Source organism: Pelecanus crispus, chromosome 2 (assembly GCF_030463565.1).
Source record: "Pelecanus crispus isolate bPelCri1 chromosome 2, bPelCri1.pri, whole genome shotgun sequence".
NCBI classification, from domain to species: domain Eukaryota; kingdom Metazoa; phylum Chordata; class Aves; order Pelecaniformes; family Pelecanidae; genus Pelecanus; species Pelecanus crispus.
The window spans coordinates 120,415,529-120,433,777 of record NC_134644.1 but is presented as its reverse complement, the minus strand read 5'-3'; the positions used below and the strand labels follow the sequence as shown (position 1 = coordinate 120,433,777).

At 41.9% G+C, this 18,249-nt stretch overlaps 1 protein-coding gene across 1 annotated transcript in view; it reads right to left on the bottom strand.

Annotated features, from left to right (window-relative positions):
* Positions 1-10,709, bottom strand: part of MYOM1 (myomesin 1) — an 80,058-nt gene extending 69,349 nt beyond the window's left edge. The window contains exon 1 of the mRNA XM_075705284.1: positions 10,282-10,709. Within this exon, the coding sequence (XP_075561399.1) occupies positions 10,282-10,709 (428 nt within the window). The remainder of the gene's footprint in view (positions 1-10,281) is intronic.
* Positions 10,710-18,249: the final 7,540 nt, after the last annotated feature.

The following is an 18,249-nucleotide window of genomic DNA, read 5'->3' as shown; positions in this document are numbered from 1 at the left end:
CAGATTTCCTAGGGGTTTTATGCTGAACCCTTTAGGAGGCCACTTGATTCCTGGTTGTTTCTAGATCGAGAAGGCTCACAGTATCATTTGAACTTCCGTTTAAATGTCAAGAAATTTCTCTTTTCATAAAAGTGGGTGAAATGCGGTGAAAATTTCAGGTCAGGCATTTTCAGCACTGTTAAATCCAGAGTAGCTCTTTGTTCCTAAAGGAGAATTTGGCTGTCCTGTCAGTTTAGTTCTCAGTTAAGGTCCAGATTATACACTCATGTAAGGAATTAACAGGGAGTGTACATAGTAGTTCCCATCACTCTTTGCTAGGCCTTTTGTTGATGTCTTTCCTACATGTGGGGGATTTTTTTCCTATCCTACACTGGCAACTCTCTAAAATTTTTTGAAAAGGATAGAATAAGTTGCTACAGGTTCTGTTTGTTTAATGGTGGGTTTTTTTTAATCAAACACTCCAAGTGTTTGAAGTTGAATATCAAAGTTTCATTTTTTCTGCCTTCCACAGCTGGCTTTATGAAAATATCCCCCAAATCCTTCAGATTAATGCCAGAGATCTCCGTCACAATGGAGCCTGAGAAACAGGGATGGAAGTGGGACTTTTACCGAGGTATGATGACTAGGATAAAAACACTGTACACGCACAGCTGATTCCCACTCTATTCTGAGTTTTTTAAACCGCATGTCCCTTGATTGAGGCACCTTTCGCTGCAGCCACCTGATGATTTTCTGGATTACTACTCCTGGGTCCTTCATGTTATTGCATCCTTTGGTTGGCTCTTGTATGTATGTGCTCAGGACCACAAAAGCACCTTTCTAGAAGACATTTCCTCTCTTCTTTCTCTGGAAGGGGCAGCTGCAGCGAGAGTTTTTGTGCTGTCTTCTAAGAGCAAGGGTTGGGTCCCAGTACTTTTAGTGGTACAGAAGAAGGAGCACTCAGCTATCAAAAGCACAGATGATAACTGTGAGCTGAATAATGGATCCACATGGATCCTGTAATTGTCTGCTGTTCTCAGATTGCTAACACAACACTCCAACCAATTTACTTCAGTCATTTGCTCTTCCGGAAACTTGACCTGGACTAAGCAAGACCCCAGTGAGAGAAGTGTTTCATTGAATAATGGTGCCAATAGTGCTTTTAGACCAGTTTTCTGTTCCAGCAATGATCAAGAGCAGGTAAAAAGAAAGTTTATGTAGAGAAATACTTCACTTGATACATCCTTTTGGTTTCAAGCAAAGGCCTAGGGACATCCTGAGCCAGAGGTTGCATCCTGGCTGTAGTAGTGAGCTTACAACTTGTTTATATATGAAAATGGCACTTTATTTTGAACCTGTTTTAACCTGCCGCTTTATAATCTCTTTTGTGCTTACATGCTGCTCTGTGGGAATAATAATTCCCTTTTCACTCTCTGCCCATCTCTCACTATTTTATACATTGTTACATGCCCACATTTGCCTCCTTCCCAAGATAAAAGCCACGGTGTCTTACCTTCTCCCAACAGAAGGTATTCCATGCCTCCCACTACCCTGACATCTGACCCTTTTCTAGTTTCAGACTGTACTTTTTGAGATGAGATGATCAGAACTGCACCTAGTATTTCAGCTATGAACATACCATGGATTAACACACTGACACAATATGCTTTCTGTTTTATTTTCACTTTCTCTCACAACTGTTCCTAAATTTCTAATTGCTTCATGACCACATCATAGCATCCAGCTGGTGTTTTCTGAGAGGTATCCAGAGTCACTCCAAAGTCTTTTTTAGAATTGCACTGCATAAACCAAGAGCTGAGATGCATAAATTTGAAGCAGCAGAAAATGTTTCTCCTTTCCAAATCCTCTTATAATTTCATCTGTTCAGGCAGAGCTATATGGAGGCTAGTAGAAATGCATATTCAAATGGAGATCTTTGCATGGGAAAACAAATTGATCGCTATTTCTATCATGAGGTTTATTTCCCTGTTTTCCTTTTTTGTTATTACTGTTTCTTCCTGTGCAACACAAAAACCAAACCCTGCCTACAACCATTATTTAGGTAGCCCAAACAAGGACTCTACTTTCTTGAACCAGATTCTAAAATCTTGCCCTTTATTTTAAAATGTTCCAACCTTTTACCTGATATGTGGAACAGAATCTCCCCGGAGGAGAAGGAGCAGAGTATCAGTGCTCTCTTGTTTCACAGGGAGGAACAGAACCATGACCTTTTAACAGCTTTCAGCCTCATTTGATATGCCCAGCTAGCATATGTATGTTTTTTTCCAGGTCAGATACTATCTGTACTGCCTTATCAAGGTTGGTGACCCAAGCTTACTGTCCTCATTTCTTGACGTTTTCCAGCATGTTAAAATATCAATGCCAGCTTTTCCTAGTTTCTCAGTAGAGTCACTGAATTGGGAGTTGGATGACTGTAAATGCTAAAGGCACAGGCATTGTCCTGTAGAGATGTAAAAACCAGACAGATACTACAAGCTTTTCCCTGTAGCCGAACAGAGGAACTAAAGACAACAACACAGTGCAGGACCTCTGAAACTCCCAAACAGAGGTTTTGTTTTGATGTCTTACTCTCAGATAGAATTATACTTCAATATGTTGGCACTGCCCTTGTTTCTGTGCCTGAAGGGACAGGTTTCCTGCACGAAGAGAGTCTGAGCCCAGTGGGTGTAGAAATTTGTTCTAGGAATGGACCATAACACTCTATTCCTTAGTTATTTGACCCCTGCATGAAAAGGCACCTGTAAGCTCTTTTACATCTCTAGAAAATCACGTATGTTGTCCTTAGCATGCTTTTGTTACATCGCTCTCTCACTTTATTCCAACAGCAGAAAGGGATGCATTTGGTATACACAATGGCTGTACCAGCTGTACCTGCCGGAGGAGCTCCATTAGCCAAGAGACATTTTCTAGGCTCTCTTTCTAGCAGCCACTTCTTTCCTAATATGCAATGTTTGAATTTACTCACCATAAAGAGGAGATAGTGGGCTGGCAAATGCAGTTACAGGAAAGAAAAAAAAGAAAAGGATTTTCAGAAGAGCGCTCTTTAAAGCCAGCCTCTAAACTTGAGAGGTGTTCTCTGGTGACTATATTCATTTTAAGTTGCTGACAGATTTGTCACAGGCCCAGGCAATATTGCTGGCAATAATCAGGCTGTTCCCTAACACAGCTTCCATAACAAATTTTTTTAAAGGGGAATTGTTTCCACATAGCAGGTCTCATTGAAACAATTTCCATGCTTGGCTATGACATTTGGAAACCACCTTCTTAACCCTCACCTATAATAAACCAAAGGATGAGCAGTGCCAAGATCATGGTCTTCTCATGTTTCTTAAAGCGTATAATTTACTCAGCCCTGTCCCAATCCTGGTTACAATATTGCTCAGAAGAGCATTCACTCTTACGGCCTGGCAGCCTAATTAATTGCAAGTTAGTAAGGCATCTCTCCTCTGTTTGCTTGGTTCACCTGGATTATGCCATGTCTTCTTTGCTATTTCGTGTGACATGCAAAATACATGCAAATGCCTGAGCCAATAACTTCTGTTTACTCTCTGGCCCATTTAGTGGCAGATGACCTGTCTGTGACACGATGGGATTATCTGATGCTGCTGGCCAGGAAAATAACACATGGAAAAGCAGTGAAAGTTTGAGCACAGGCAAATGACTGAGCTTCCAAAACCAGAGGTAAACGGGTTTAGTCCAGCAGTCCCATTTGACAGGCTTGTAGTGCTATAAGCAGCTTTGGCAGATCTGACTCAAAGCTTCTCAGAAGCACACGGAGGATGGAGCAGTGCTGTGGCAAGAAGGTTCTCCCACAGAAGCCAACCTGCCCATGCTGCCAGCCCCTGAGGATGGGACAGGGAGGAGGACAGGTGGCCACAACCACGGCTTTTGGGAGAGAGCTGCCACCCCACACCTATACAGACCCTGCCTGCTCCTCAGGGAAGCAGCACACCATGCTCCTCCCAGCTCTGTGGAGGCCAAAGAAGCAGCATACGGCTAGAGATGGTCTTGCAAGCTGGTAGGGAGGGCTAGATGTGAGTGGCAAACTTCACATGGTGAGACTCGCTTTCTTTTAGGAGCCTGGGGTTTTGCAGCTTTGGCAAACTAACCAGCAAAGCTGCAAGCTTCCATACTTGCTCTTGGTTTTGCCAGTTTTCATTTCTCTCCTTTTACTTCTTCAAGCTGTCATGGTGTGAAGAAGACTTGAAATGTGGGGAAGGGACAGCCCACTTGCAAACGAAGACTTTTTTGTCCTCATGAAAAAGCAAGCTGCAGCTCCTTCAAGCTGTCTATGTCCGTGCCCTGGACATGTTTTCCACTCAAGCGAGGTTTCAACATCAGAGAATTGGGTTCAGGTCAAGGTCTTGCAGGTTACCTAGTCCCGTGTCCTTCTCCACTATTTTCCTGTGATAAATTCCTCACATAGCACTAAATGCATGTCAACACTGTTGCTTTATGAACACTCTTTTCTGTACAGTGGCTACAGAAAAGGATGAGACTCAAATTTTGCAAGTATAGTAAAGTTTAGCAGAAGCTACTTTAGATAAAAATAATAAGTAACCTGAATAAAAGCTTAGTATTTGAATAGTATACTTTTCCTGTTGGGCTTAAGGAGGTTTATCCACAAAACTATATCCATTATACATAAATGTATATTTTATGTTAAAATCCAGTGACATGCAATAATCAATTTTTAGCTGAAGAATTTATCTTGATTTGGACTCATGTGTCCATTCAGGTTTCAAGCAACCGTCACTGTTGTAGGTGATTTAGATACAGCATTTCAATTCAAGACCCTTTCTACATTTTGAAAATTGAAAGAGTTTGAAGACTCATTTTCACAGAATCATAGAATCGTTTAGGTTGGAAAAGACCTTTAAGGTCATCCAGTCCAACCATCAACCTAACACTACCAAGTCCACCACTAAAACAATTAAGGGTAGAGTAATAATTAATTTCATGTTCCTGGCTTGGTGGCTGTATTATTTTTTAATGAAGTAAAAGTAGAAATCATTAAGGTTGGAAAGGGTCTCTAAGTTCATTGAGTCCAACCGTTAACGTAACACTGCCAAGTCCACCACTAAACCATGTCCCTAAGCACCACATCTACACATCTTTTAAATACCTCCAGGCATGGGGACTCCACCACCTCTCTGGGCAGCCTGTTCCAATGCTTGACGACCCTTCCATGAAGAAATTTTTCCTAATTTCCAACCTAAACCTCCCCTGGAGCAACTTGAGGCCATTTACTCTCGTCCTATCGCTAGCTACTTGGGAGAAGAGACCAACACCCACCTCACTACAACCTCCTTTCAGGCAGCTGTAGAGAGCGATAAGGTCACCCCTCAGCCTCCTCTTCTCCAGGCTAAACAACCCCAGTTCCCTCAGCCACTCCTCATAAGGCCTGTGCTCCAGACCCTTCACCAGCCTTGTTGCCCTTCTTTGGACATGCTCCAGCACCTCAATATCTTTCTTGTAGTGAGGGGCCCAAAACTGTACACAGTATTCAAGGTGTGGCCTCAGCAGCGCCGAGTACAGGGGAACAATCACCTCCCTGCTCCTGCTGGCCACACTATTCCTGATACAAGCCAGGATGCTGTTGGCCTTCTTGGCCACCTGGGCACACTGCTGGCTCATGTTCAGCCGGCTGTCAACCAACACCCCCAGGTCCTTTTTGGCCAGGCAGCTTTCCAGCCACTCTTCCCCAAGCCTGTAGTGCTGCATGGGGTTGCTGTGACCAAAGTGCAGGACCTGACACTTGGCCTTGTTGAACCTCATACAATTGGCCTCAACCCATTGATCCAGCCTGTCCAGATCCCTCTGCAGGGCCTTCGTACCCTTGAGCAGATCAGTGCTCCTCCCCAACTTGATCTTGTCTGCAAACTTACTGAGGGTGCACTCAATCCCCTCATCCAGTTTGTTGATGAAGACTGGCCCCATAACTGAGCCCTGGGGAACACTGCTCGTGACTGGCCACCAACTGGACTTAACTCCATTCACCACAACTCTCTCGGCTCAGTCATCCAGCCAGTTTTTTACCCAGCAGAGAGTACACATGCCTAGGCTGTAAGTTGCCAGCTTCCTTAGGAGAATGCTGTGGGAGACTGTGTCAAAGGCTTTACTGAAGTCCAGGTAGATGACATCCACAGCCTTTCCCTCACTAGGCGGGTCCCCAGGTCATGGAAGGAGATCAGGTTGGTCAAGCAGGACCTGTCTTTCATGAACCCATGTTGGCTGGGCCTGATCCCCCAGTTGACCTGCACATGCGTGTTGAGTGTACTCAAGATGAACTGCTCCATAATCTTCCCTGTCACTGAGGTCAGGCTGACAGGCCTGTAGTTCCCTGAATCCTCCTTCCGGCCCTTCCTGTAGATGCGTGTCACATTGGCAAGCCTCCAGTCATCAGGGACCTCCCCTGTTAACCAGGACTGCTGATAGATGATGGAAAGTGGCTTGGTGAGCTCCTCTGCCAGTTCCCTCAGTACTCTGGGCTGGATCCCACCCAGCCCCATAGACTTGTGAGCATCCAGGTGGTGTAGAAGGTCGTTAATTGCTTCCTCCTGGATTATGGGGGCTTCATTCTGCTCCCGTCCCTGTCTTCCAGCTCAAGGGGCTGAATACCCTGGGGATAACTGGTCTGGCTATTAAAGACTGAGGCAAAGAAGGCATTAAGTACTTCAGCCTTCTCCTCATCCTTGGTGGCAATCTTTCCCCCCCTCATCCAATAAAGGCTGGAGGTTCTCCTTGGCTCTCCTGTTGCTGTTAATGTATTTGTAGAAACTTTATTATCTCTTACAACAGTGACCAGGTTGAGTTCTAGCTGGGCTTTTGCCTTTCTAATTTCCTCTCTGCATGACCTAACAAGATCCCTGTACTCTTCTTGAGTCATCCGTCCCGTCTTCCAAAGGTGATAAACTCTCCTTTTTTCCCTGAGTCCCAGCAAAAGCTCCCTGTTCAGAAAGGCTGGTCGTCTTCCCCGCTGTTTCGTCTTATGGCACATGGGGACAGCCTGCTCCTGCGCCCTTAAGATTTCATTCTTGAAGAATGCCCAGCCTTCCTGGACCACTTTGCCCATCAGGACTGCCTCCCAAAGGACTTTCCCAACCAGTATCCTGAACAGGCCAAAGTCTGCCCTCCAGAAGTCCATGGTAGTGGTCTTGCTGGCCCTCCTCCTTACTTCGCCAAGAATTGAAAACTCTCTCATATCATGGTTGCTATGCCCAAGATGGCCTCCAACCACAACATCTCCCACTAGTCCTTGTCTGCTTGTAAACAGGAAGTCAAGTGAAGCACCTCCCGTGGTAGGCTCACTTACCAGCTATGTCAGGAGGTTATCTTCCACACACTCCAGGAACCTCCGAGACTGTTTCCTCTCTGCTGTGTTGTATTTCCAGCAGATGTCTGGCAAGTTGAAGTCCCCCACGAGAACAAGGGCTAGCGATTGTGAGTCTTCTGCCAGCCGCTTATAGAATGCTTCATCTACCTCTTCATCCTGGCTGGGTGGTCTATAACAGACTGCCAGCAGGACGTCTGCCTTGTTGGCCTTCCCCCTCATCCTTACCCATAAGCACTTGACATTATCATCATGATCTTTGAGCTCTATACAATTGAAACACTCCCTAACATACAGAGACACCCCACCATCTCTCCTTCCCTGACTATCTCTTCTGAAGAGCTTATAGCCATCCAGTGCAGCACTCCAGTCATGAGAGTCATCCCACCATGTTTCTGTAATGGAGACTATGTCATAGCCATCCTGCTGCACAATGGTTTCCAGCTCCTCCTGTTTTTTGCCCATGCTGCGTGCATTGGTGTAGATGCACTTGGGCTGGGCTATCAATTTCACCCCCAGTGTTGCCATGCCACCCTTGGGCTCCTCTCTAGCGAGCCTGGTTATATCCCCTTCCCCCTTCAAACCTAGTTTAAAGCCCTCTTGATGAGTCCCACCAACTCATGAGCGAGAATCCTTTTCCCCCTTGGAGACAGCTGAACTCTGTCTGTTGCCAGCAGGCCCAGTGCCGTGTAAACCTCCCCGTGATTGAAAAAAACAAAATCCCACTGATGGCACCAGCCTCCGAGCCACATGTTAATCACTCTTTTTTTTTTTTTTTGCTACACCATTCCTTTCCTATGGATGAAAACAGAAGGTCTTTGATTTGCCCAATTTATTTTACTAATACTTTTTGTCTCCACATTATCCCTTGAAGTGTTTTGGGCTATCTGGGGAAGACACTACAAACTTAGAAAGAATTACTTCAAACTGGCACTACATTTAATCGTATAGTCACATTATTTGTTCTACTTTAACGCTTGCAAATTGCAGCAAAATGGGGTGCAAAAACTAAATAAATACCAACATAAGAGGCCATATTAACCATAAAATTAGGTTAAATATTAAGATTATCATTCAGAATGGTATTTTCTCATGTACTAATTAAGTTTTGTGCAAGAGAGATTTAAATCACGTGGGTCTAATCTCCTGAGTCCCACTCTTACATAGCAGCACTGAGTTTCTCAAACCTCCAACACAAGAACAGTATCACAGAAAAAAAGAAGTTATAGCTCAGACATTCTTAGCTCTTATTACCAGGATAGGATATCAATCTGTTGGCAACTCTTGTACTACAGAGTAGCTTGGAACTATCACCAAATATAGTATTTTAAAACAAAAGCTATTATCTCAAACAAAATCTCAGGAACCTTGGAAATGTTTTAAGTTCTTTCCCAATTAAGCAATTTGTTTCTTTAATATTACTTCACTGATGTTAGAGTTGTTCTTGGTGAGAATATACAGGTTTCAGAAGAAACTCATCTGACAAACCAGAGTCACTGAAGTGTTTGTAACTGGGACTTGGAAGAAGTTTTTTTTTACAGTAATTTTTTGCAACTTCAAGTGATGTTCTTATTTCTTATGAGAACATTTTCCATGAGAAGAAGGAGGCTTTGGGTTAGGGTCAGCAACAGCAGGTAGGCACAGCTGCATCACTGCAGAAACTTGGGATATCTTTCCCTACCCAACTCTCTCTGAAAACATAACCCTCAGTCCCAGCATCTCCAGTTTGCTTCCCTTCATCAACAGATTATAAATGAGCTTCCTGTTGCTCCTCTCAGTGGTTAATTATTTGCACAAGTGAAATTGTTTCAACAGCAAAGACTGGATATTAGACAGACAAGTAGTCAAATCATTCATCTGGGCTCTAACCGCCTGAGGTTCAAATTCCTGAACAGACCCTGGCAAATAGAGACTTGACCCTGAACTTCCCGAAAGCCAAGTGAAAGCTGTAATCACAAGGTATTGTTTACTGCGGTACAGATAGTCTTTCCCTCAGTGGTTTTGGCCAAAATTCCATCTTTATCCACAATCCTTGGAGGATATTCAGTTTTCAAAATTTAAATTTTCTGATGAGCAAGTCTCAATCAGTTCTGCTAATAATAGTCTAAATTTTATATTAATATAACAGCGAGCAGATGTTTTGGGCTTTAATTTGTTGATCATTTCCTCTATTGTTAACAGCTGCTCTAATCTTACTTTAATACTCCTCTAATTTCCGTAAATCTCTGAGGTACATACACATAATGTAATGCTATGATATCTAAAATATTCTGCTAATGTAATTGCTTTATTTATTTTTATTTATTATCTTAATTAAACAAAAAAACGTGGCAGCTAAGCATAGCTGCTCTTCTAGTGCAAAGATGAACACTTCAGGGTATTTCTACTTCAGAAATAGTATGCCTCAACCAATGTACAGTGTGAAAATTTCAATTTCTTGAATCACTCAGCATAAAAGTGAAACCATTAAGCCAAAGAAGAATTGTTTAATGATATATGGACATGTCAGCTCAAACTTGCGTGAATAGCCCTAAGTTCTTTTACTGCTCCAACCTGGCCTGATAAGAGCCAGCCTCAAACCAAAAGCTATCTCAACACCACATATTAAATTCAGCTGTACTAATATGGCTGAACATCTTGGAAGGAGACGTTACTCATGCCTAACCAGTTTGGAGTGTGAATATGTCATCATTCAGCCACATCAGCATTGCCGGTGCTCTTCTTATGCCAACCCAAACATCGCACATGAGTTAGCGCAACAGACTAAGCTAACCACAGTCCTGCCCATTGCCAAAGCCAAAGGAAATCACCAAGCCTGGAAAACACATTAACACAAAGCTACAGAGACAATTTCTGTGGAAGAGGAGGAGAGATTTGCCATTGATTTCAATGGAATGTGGTTGGACATTTTTGTTTTGGAATATTGTTTCAAAGATGGATTTACTTACCCGAGACTGTAGGCTTCAGATCCCAGCCTGTAGGCTGCAGCCAGCTTGTTGATGGATTCAGAATCATGGCTGTAGGCAGCTGAGCTCTTGCTGAGGGATTCAGAGTCAAGACTGTAGGCAGCAGATCTTTTACTTTGTGCAGCAGAGTGATCATAGGCTGTAGATCCATAGCTGTAGGCTGCTGAGTCAAGGTCATAGGCTGAAGAGCCATGACTATATGCTGCTGAAGATTCAAGGCTGAAGTCTGCTGCAGATGCATGGCGATAGGCTGTAGAGCCCCTAGCATAAGCTGAAGACCCTTGAGCATAGACAGCAGATTTGCTCTTTGCTTCCTTTTGGTACTGGCTTACAGTGGACTGCAGTGCTTTATGGCGGTATGCATGGTCATAGTGCTCATGGTGTCTTTGGTAGAAAGGTAAAGACATCATGGATGTCTTTTAATTTTGTTTTTTACTGCACGTTTTTGAATGTAAATAAACAGGACAGCGTCTGAAAAAGAACAGATCAAACATAAGGACTATTGTCAAAGAAACTTCTGAATTAGCATACAAATAATACACAACTTCATACAAAGTTCAATCCCTGCTCACTGCAGGGGGGTTGGGCTAGATGATCTCTCAAGGTCCCTTCCAACCCAAAGCATTCTATGATTCTATGATTCTAAGTAACACAGAACTTTAAACTTCAAGAATCAAATGCAATGAATTTAGGGCTATCTTTTTATGATGTGTTTTAGACTTTAAGATAGGTTTGTATTTAAGTTTCAAGATGGTCGTATGTCATTCATCATGACCAGAAAACCTTGCACTGTTGTGTCCATTCATTTGTAGTTGGTCTCCCTGCTACTGCAAACTATTCAAGTTTTATGTGCTCAACTTCTCCACTTATTACTGTGAACTAATGAAATTTTATGTGCTTGGCTTCTTCAGAGATAGTGCAAATATTTTTGTTAAATTACAAAAGAGACAATCAAGTAATAAATTATTTTAAAAGGCATGAGCAATTCCAACAAGGTTATATAAGATGAAATAAAAATATATTAACATTTCATTCATTTTTGTAATCCAATTTTCAGATTGAATTTAATATTCCATTTAATATTTTAACAATTAAATAAAATATATATGATTAAGAAGGATGTCACTTTTTCTGTAAACATGCATTACCTTGATTATTTTGTATGTGATACCAGAGATCCATTTAAAATGGCTTATCATACTTCTAGAGTTTAATCAGGGATACAGTCTGTATGCAATGAGTAAAATAATATCCTTCTCCTCAGTCCAAATGACCCTTTTTTTAACCTAGAATGTTGTGTTCAAGATCATCAAGAAACTTCCTCCAGACAATAGCCCCATCTAAGTTTTACTTTGCACAGTCATCAGTAGATTGTCTTGCAGTTACTTGTAGTAGGAAATTTGATCAGGTGAGAGGTAATTCCCCTCTCAAAATGGGATGAGTGTTGAGTGCAGAAAGGATTTCCCTTGTTTTGTTTTTGTTTTGTTTTGTTTTGTTTTTTTAAGCTGGCAATTTAGTCTTTATTTTGTTACTGTTTTATTTTGCTGTTGTTAAAACTGACTTTTTCTTCTTTGGCATGCAAGCTTGCCTCTACTAATCCCTATGATAACCTTTCTTTCTCTTATCACTGGTGATTAGTCTTACAACATGGCTAGGATTGTCCCTGAAAAGGTACATGATTATGAATAGAAATGAGCTACAGTGAGGAAATGTTTAGAAGAATTTAAAGAAGATCCAAAAACAATGGTGAGAGGTGTTTGTTATTGGGTTTTTTTAATATCAATCACAATAGGAGACTTGTTCTGCTTCTGGTGTTGTTCATGCTAATGAACAAGGATCCGATTTTTTGACATAAAATACACTTACAGAGCTGGAGTGTAATCATGATTTCATGAAAATCAAGATTTTTTTTTTCCCCCTGGTCTTTATGCTTCCTAAATTTCAGTCCTTGGCTTTTTCTTTAGGATTTGGTTCTGATCGCGAGTCAACAAATTGCAAACTGTTCTCTTTGGTAACTGCTCAGGTACTCACCCTGACTAAGGCAAATTATGAAAAAAAACCCAATGTTTCATCTTTCTTATATTTCAGGGCTCTCTCAAAGGAACTGCTCTTTGTATGATAACAAAACAGATCACTTGTTTGCAGAAAGTCAACAAGTAAGAAAGTAATTCAGAAGTCTTTAAGAAATTGCTGATATCCTGACCACAGTGAAACTGTGACTTCAGGGAGACCAGTTTATGCATTTACTTTTTTTTTATCTGAGGAAGGAGGAGGAATGTGAAAGAGTGTTAGCCCATTGTTCTCTACGGCAAAACCTGATGTTCCTTATTTCTCCTGCTGGCTATTTTTTCATGTAAGTCTAAAGAATGCAATTATTCTGTCTAGTATTCTAGTTTCTAATACCTATCATTATTTTGTGTTGTTATTTATTTCACTTTGTTAGCTTCCAGTAGTACGTAGTTCCTCTAATTCCCTTAGTTTCAGAAGATTTCTTCTCCATTTTTCTTCATTGCTTTCTCTCCCAGCTCCGCAGAGCTAGGTTTAGGGTTTGCAAGCCATTGTGATCTCTGCTGAGCAAAGTTAAGGCGAACAGATGAGTATTGTCTTGCACAGTGAAAGGGAAAGAAAGCTGGTCTTCACCAGCTTTATTTGCAGTGTTGGCTGGCTTCATCATGGATACAACAGCCTCAATGCTAACAGCCATTCAGTCCCGTCGCTCAGGGATTCCCACAGCCTTCCAGGTTTCAAAGTAAGGAAAGTGATCCAAAAGTATAAAGCACTGCATGTATTGCCCATTAAGGAGAAATTAAATAAGGCATTTCATTTACATCTTATCAGAGCAAAAGAGCAAGCAGTGGACTTAAAGTCAGCATATTTAAAAGGTACAAAGGCAACCTTTTTATCCCAAACATAAAAGGTCTGGACCTCACTGTCCTCAGGAGTTAAGAGAAGGAGTCTATGATAGGAGTAAGAACTAATGCAATGAGGCAGGAGCTGAGCATGAAGTCAGCTCTTCTGGTTCAAATCAAAGGTCAATTCTTACATCATATGAGAGGAAACTCCTTTTATAGGTATTTTGTCACACTATGAGTTGTGTTTTATATTTCCTCTGAAACGTCAGGCATTGCTCACAGGTCAGGATCCATTAGTTACACTAGTCTGATCAGATATAGTAGTGTGACGCTATTGGCGATGACAAGAAACTCTGAACCTTGTAAGGATTTTGCTCCTATTTGGAGTACTGTCTGATTAACAGGTTGACTCCCATCTCTTAAGTTTTATAAAATCCATGCTACCTGCACCTACTTAGTTTGTATCCACTGATCAGCCCCCTGTAGTGTGAGGGCAACACTCCCTCTCAAGGTCTGTGTAGGATTTCATAGCTGCAGAGCCTGGCCTGAAAATATTAGTGGCCAAAGTTAGATGAATGTGCAGGGTTTGAAGCTATATGTTAGCAGCTGTTGAACTGAATTTTCTAAATGACTACTGAGCAGACAGACAGTTCTGTACTTGTTCATAGGTCATCGCTACACATTAAAGGAAGTGATTTTATTGGCATTACCTCTCGCACTGTTTACCAGTCTGCGTAATTCTTTAAAGATCTACTCCATCAATCAGTGAAAATAGTGACATATATAAAAACCAGAAAAACTTATAAGCAGGAAAAAAGGAATTATATCATTTCCTTCAGCTCAGTCAATGGCTTTACAAATCACAAGACATGCTATGCAACTAGAAAATACTTAGATTATTTAAACATTCTCTAAGCCCAAAGGAGGTTACATGACAAATTCCTCATGTAACCCATGCTTCATTTGAGAGTACTATGACAATATACAAGGATAGTTGAGTCGATAATAAGTGAACACTTCCACTACTTTGCCTTGTTTCAGAGCTGAACCCTCACATGCCTTCAGTTCATGTCCACAAGTCCCTCAAATAACTGCTGAGCTGAGAAGAATAAAGGAAGCTCTATCAACTCAGCATTACAGATTCAGATTAAAAATATTTGAACGCATAAAATCTTCTGTCATAAAGGAACACTTACCAGGGCCCAAATGAATGGCAGCAAATGGAATAGTTATCAAGTGGATGAATAGCAGAAAAATACAGCAACAATGAAGCCAGCAAAGAAAGAGGTAGTCAGGACGAGGGGTAAGGACTGGACTTCAAGATCCAGAACAAAAATAATGCCTGCAGTCAGTGGAATGTCAGAGCCTCAGTCCAGACCTTTTATGGACAGGGTGGTGATAAATATAGCATCGAAGAGGAAGAGAGACAGAGACAGATACCGATACCCTGTGCTATCTCTGTGCAAAGACATGGTGACAGCAGCTTCAGACTGAGAGCACTCCCTTTTAAGTATCTTCACTAAATTTGCTATAAAATCAGCATTCAAATTCAAAATTATTTCTAGGATTTTTTTTCTTAGTTAAATCAGATTTAGGAGAGAAAAAAAAAATGTTTTGTGTCATGAACCAGTCCCTGTATTGATCTTTGCCATGGTACAAGAATATGAATGTTTTATGTGTTCCTTTCTTCTTTTTTTTAATGCCGAGCCACACTGCATGTAATGTAGATATTTCAGCTTAATGACAGACAAGCTAGAGAAGTAGTTAGCAACAAAATTCTATAAAGCCATACAATGTGTTACAGTTCGATAAAAAATGTACTTTCTTTGTTCTGTTGACAAGATTTTAAATTTGATGCAGCCCAGAAGGCCAACTGTATCCTGGGCTGCATCAAAAGCAGCGTGGCCAGCAGGTCGAGGGAGGTGATTCTGCCCCTCTACTCTGCTCTGGTGAGACCTCCCCTGGAGTACTGCATCCAGCTCTGGGGCCCTCAGCACAAGAAAGATATGGACCTGTTGGACCAGGTGCAGAGGAGAGACACAAAAATGATAAGAAGGATGGAACACCTCTCCTGTGAGGAAAGGCTGAGAGAGTTGGGATTGTTCAGCCTGGAGAAGCCAAGGCTGCGAGGAGACCTTATTGTGGCCTTTCAGTACTTAAAGGGGGCCTCTAGGAAGGATGGGGACAAAATTTAGCAGGGCCTGTTGCAATAGGACAAGGAGTAAGGGTTTTAAACTAAAAAAGGGTAGATTTAGACTAGGTATAAGGAAGAATTTTTTTATGATGAGGGTGGTGAAACATTGGAACAGGTTGCTCAGAGAGGTGGGAGATGCTCCATCCCTGGAAACATTCAAGGTCAGGTTGGATGGGGCTCTGAGCAACCTGATCTAGTTGAAGATGTCCCTGCTCATTGCAGGGGGTTGGACTAGATGACCTTTAAAGGTTCCTTCCAACCCAAACCATTCTATGATTCTATGATCTCCCACACCAGGGGCTGCTCAGCTACATTAACCATATGGGCTTTTGGTCTTTGCTCCCCAGCACAGAAAGTATGACCAGCAAAAAGTTGTACAGTCATAGAAATTGTATCTTGGCTCAGGAAACTGGCCAAACCTGCAACAAGCAGAATGAAAAATGGGAACCCTAATATAACCTTTTCTTCTAATAAAACCTTTTCTTCCCCCTAATTCTGTGCCAATAGCAGTGCTACTGAGCTATAGAATCTGGGCTATAATATACATTTTTAATTAGAGAAGGTAGGGGCCTCAGTGGATGGGTTCCTGGATTCTGTTAAAGACTCCTGATCCACTTCTTCCCCATGGGTCACTTGCACTGGCATCTTAAAAGACTTAATGACATGCAAATTGCTTTTGAAAATTTCAGAGAGATGAAGACAGATGAAAACAATTAAACATCTTATTTCTCTGCTCTCATTGCAATACAATTTGTATAGATCACAAGTGGGATATAAAAATCTAAACAACATTTTTCAGTGTTTTTCCAGGTATAATAGCACTACCAAGTCCAATACAGTTTTCAAATTCTGTGCTGACTCTGTTTATTCTGTAAATACAAAGGAGATAGAGTGTGACAGCAAAATCTTTTGGGTTCTTTAATTATATTGGTACTTAAATTCACACACTTCCTTCTGGCTTTAAAATGAGGTAATATCCACAGCTTATTTTAAACCTCTTAACTCCTATTTGAATATCAAAGTACATGTTTCAAACCACTTGGAGCTCTGTAAGTCTCAGAGTCCCTGCAGCACTATGTATCCACATTTAGTCACATTGGTCCTGGGAGACAGAGTTGTTGGAAATGTTAGTTCTGTCTAATTAGAATTACATAGTGCCAGAGACTAGTTTGTTTTACTGAATGGGTAAGCTGGAAGGTGAATTTAGAACCTGACACAGCAGAATAAATAGCTTTCTAGACTGTTTGTCCATTGAAGTTTTGAGACTACAGCATCCTGTAGCTGTGGCTATTAGTCAAATTCCACAGCATCCAAGTCCATCTCTTTCATTAGAGTCCTAAATAAAACTAGCAAAACATTTCTTGGAGGACAGAGTTTTTGAGTATGTGTGTTGTCTTCTAGAATTTATTTTCAAATTTGGGTCCAATTTTCTGAATGGATTCCCCAAAAAAGACATTTTTCTCCAGAAAAAAATCACTTTGGGAAGATATGCTGTTCTCCATTATACCCTAACTAGCTGTCTTCATAAGCCACTGAAGACAAGGGAGATCTGTGTTCCCCCACCTTCACCCACAAGAAGGTCTGAATCTCCAGGTAAAGCCAATCTCTGTTTCTGTTTATTCTCTGCGTCACTCTCAGTTCATGTATTTCACATGGAGTCAGACTTGTAACGCAAGGGACTAAGAGCAGCCCACTGCAGCTTGAGAGTTTGGCCTCAAAAGTAGGGGGGAATAAATCAGGTATGAAATGAACCAACACTGGTGCAAGTTTTTTCATTAGGAGTGCTGAACGTTAGTGCTTGTTTTGCATTGGGAGGTGCTGGTCCATTATGATCCCAGTAAGAAAGGCATTCAGACTCTGTAAGGTGTCAGTCAAAATGTTATGTATTGGAGCTAACACTATAAGGAGAAAATAGTATAGGTAATCTTACATCCCCTTATATGCTGGGAACCTCAAGTGGTGTAGCATCAAACAGGATTCCAACCCATGTGCAGCACACCATGCAGACCCTGTCAGAAGAGGATCCCCCATTATAGTCATTCGAGCCATTATAGGATTTTCTTACAAGAAAACAACTCTATTTATCATTTCTACTGACAAACAGAAAGGACGTTCACACAAGAATGTCTTGCTGCACTGTTGGCTACAGGCAAGGCCATGCAGGTGGTGTAATTGCTGGTACCGAGTGGGAGCTGCCTGCAGGCTCCTCTGCGCAATTAGCTGGGAAAGTTTATCCTGCAGCCAAGGGATGCGTGCAGCACAATGTAGCCTGAAGGCCAGGCTGTACCTGCAGCACAGCCTGGCATAGCACAGCACAGGCCTGGTCATGGTCTGGTTATTCATTGTGTGGATCACTGGCTCCTCCATGTACAGAGGTCTCCGGTCAGGACCACCGCACAGCTCCACATCCAGTCCTGGTCTCCTCACTGCCAACCTGTGCACAGGAGAGACCAGTCTGCACTCCTTCCTTCTGCCTGCTGACAGGCAATGATGGAAAATCATTTTTTCATAAATTCAGCAAAGCCCACCTGTACCTGGTCCTGCTTGAAGTTCTCTTTCTACACCATGGGTGGCCTGAACCATCCACAGTACTCCAGAAGAAGTTTCATTAGAAACCACTACATTCATACTCTGACACTTTCTGCCTCTGCTGGAAAAAAAGCTCAACTGATAAACATTAGAATTGCGCTGGCCTTTTTCACACATGCATCACACTGGCATCTCGCAGTCATCCTGACTGATTAACATCTTCAGATCTCCTTAGTCCTCTGTCACTTCCAGCTGAGGCAACCTAATGACATCTTACATGTTATGACCTTACACTTTGTACTACTGAATTCCATCTCTATTACTCTAAGCCTTACTCCTATGTAATATTCTAATCCTTCTTTGCAGGGTGGATGC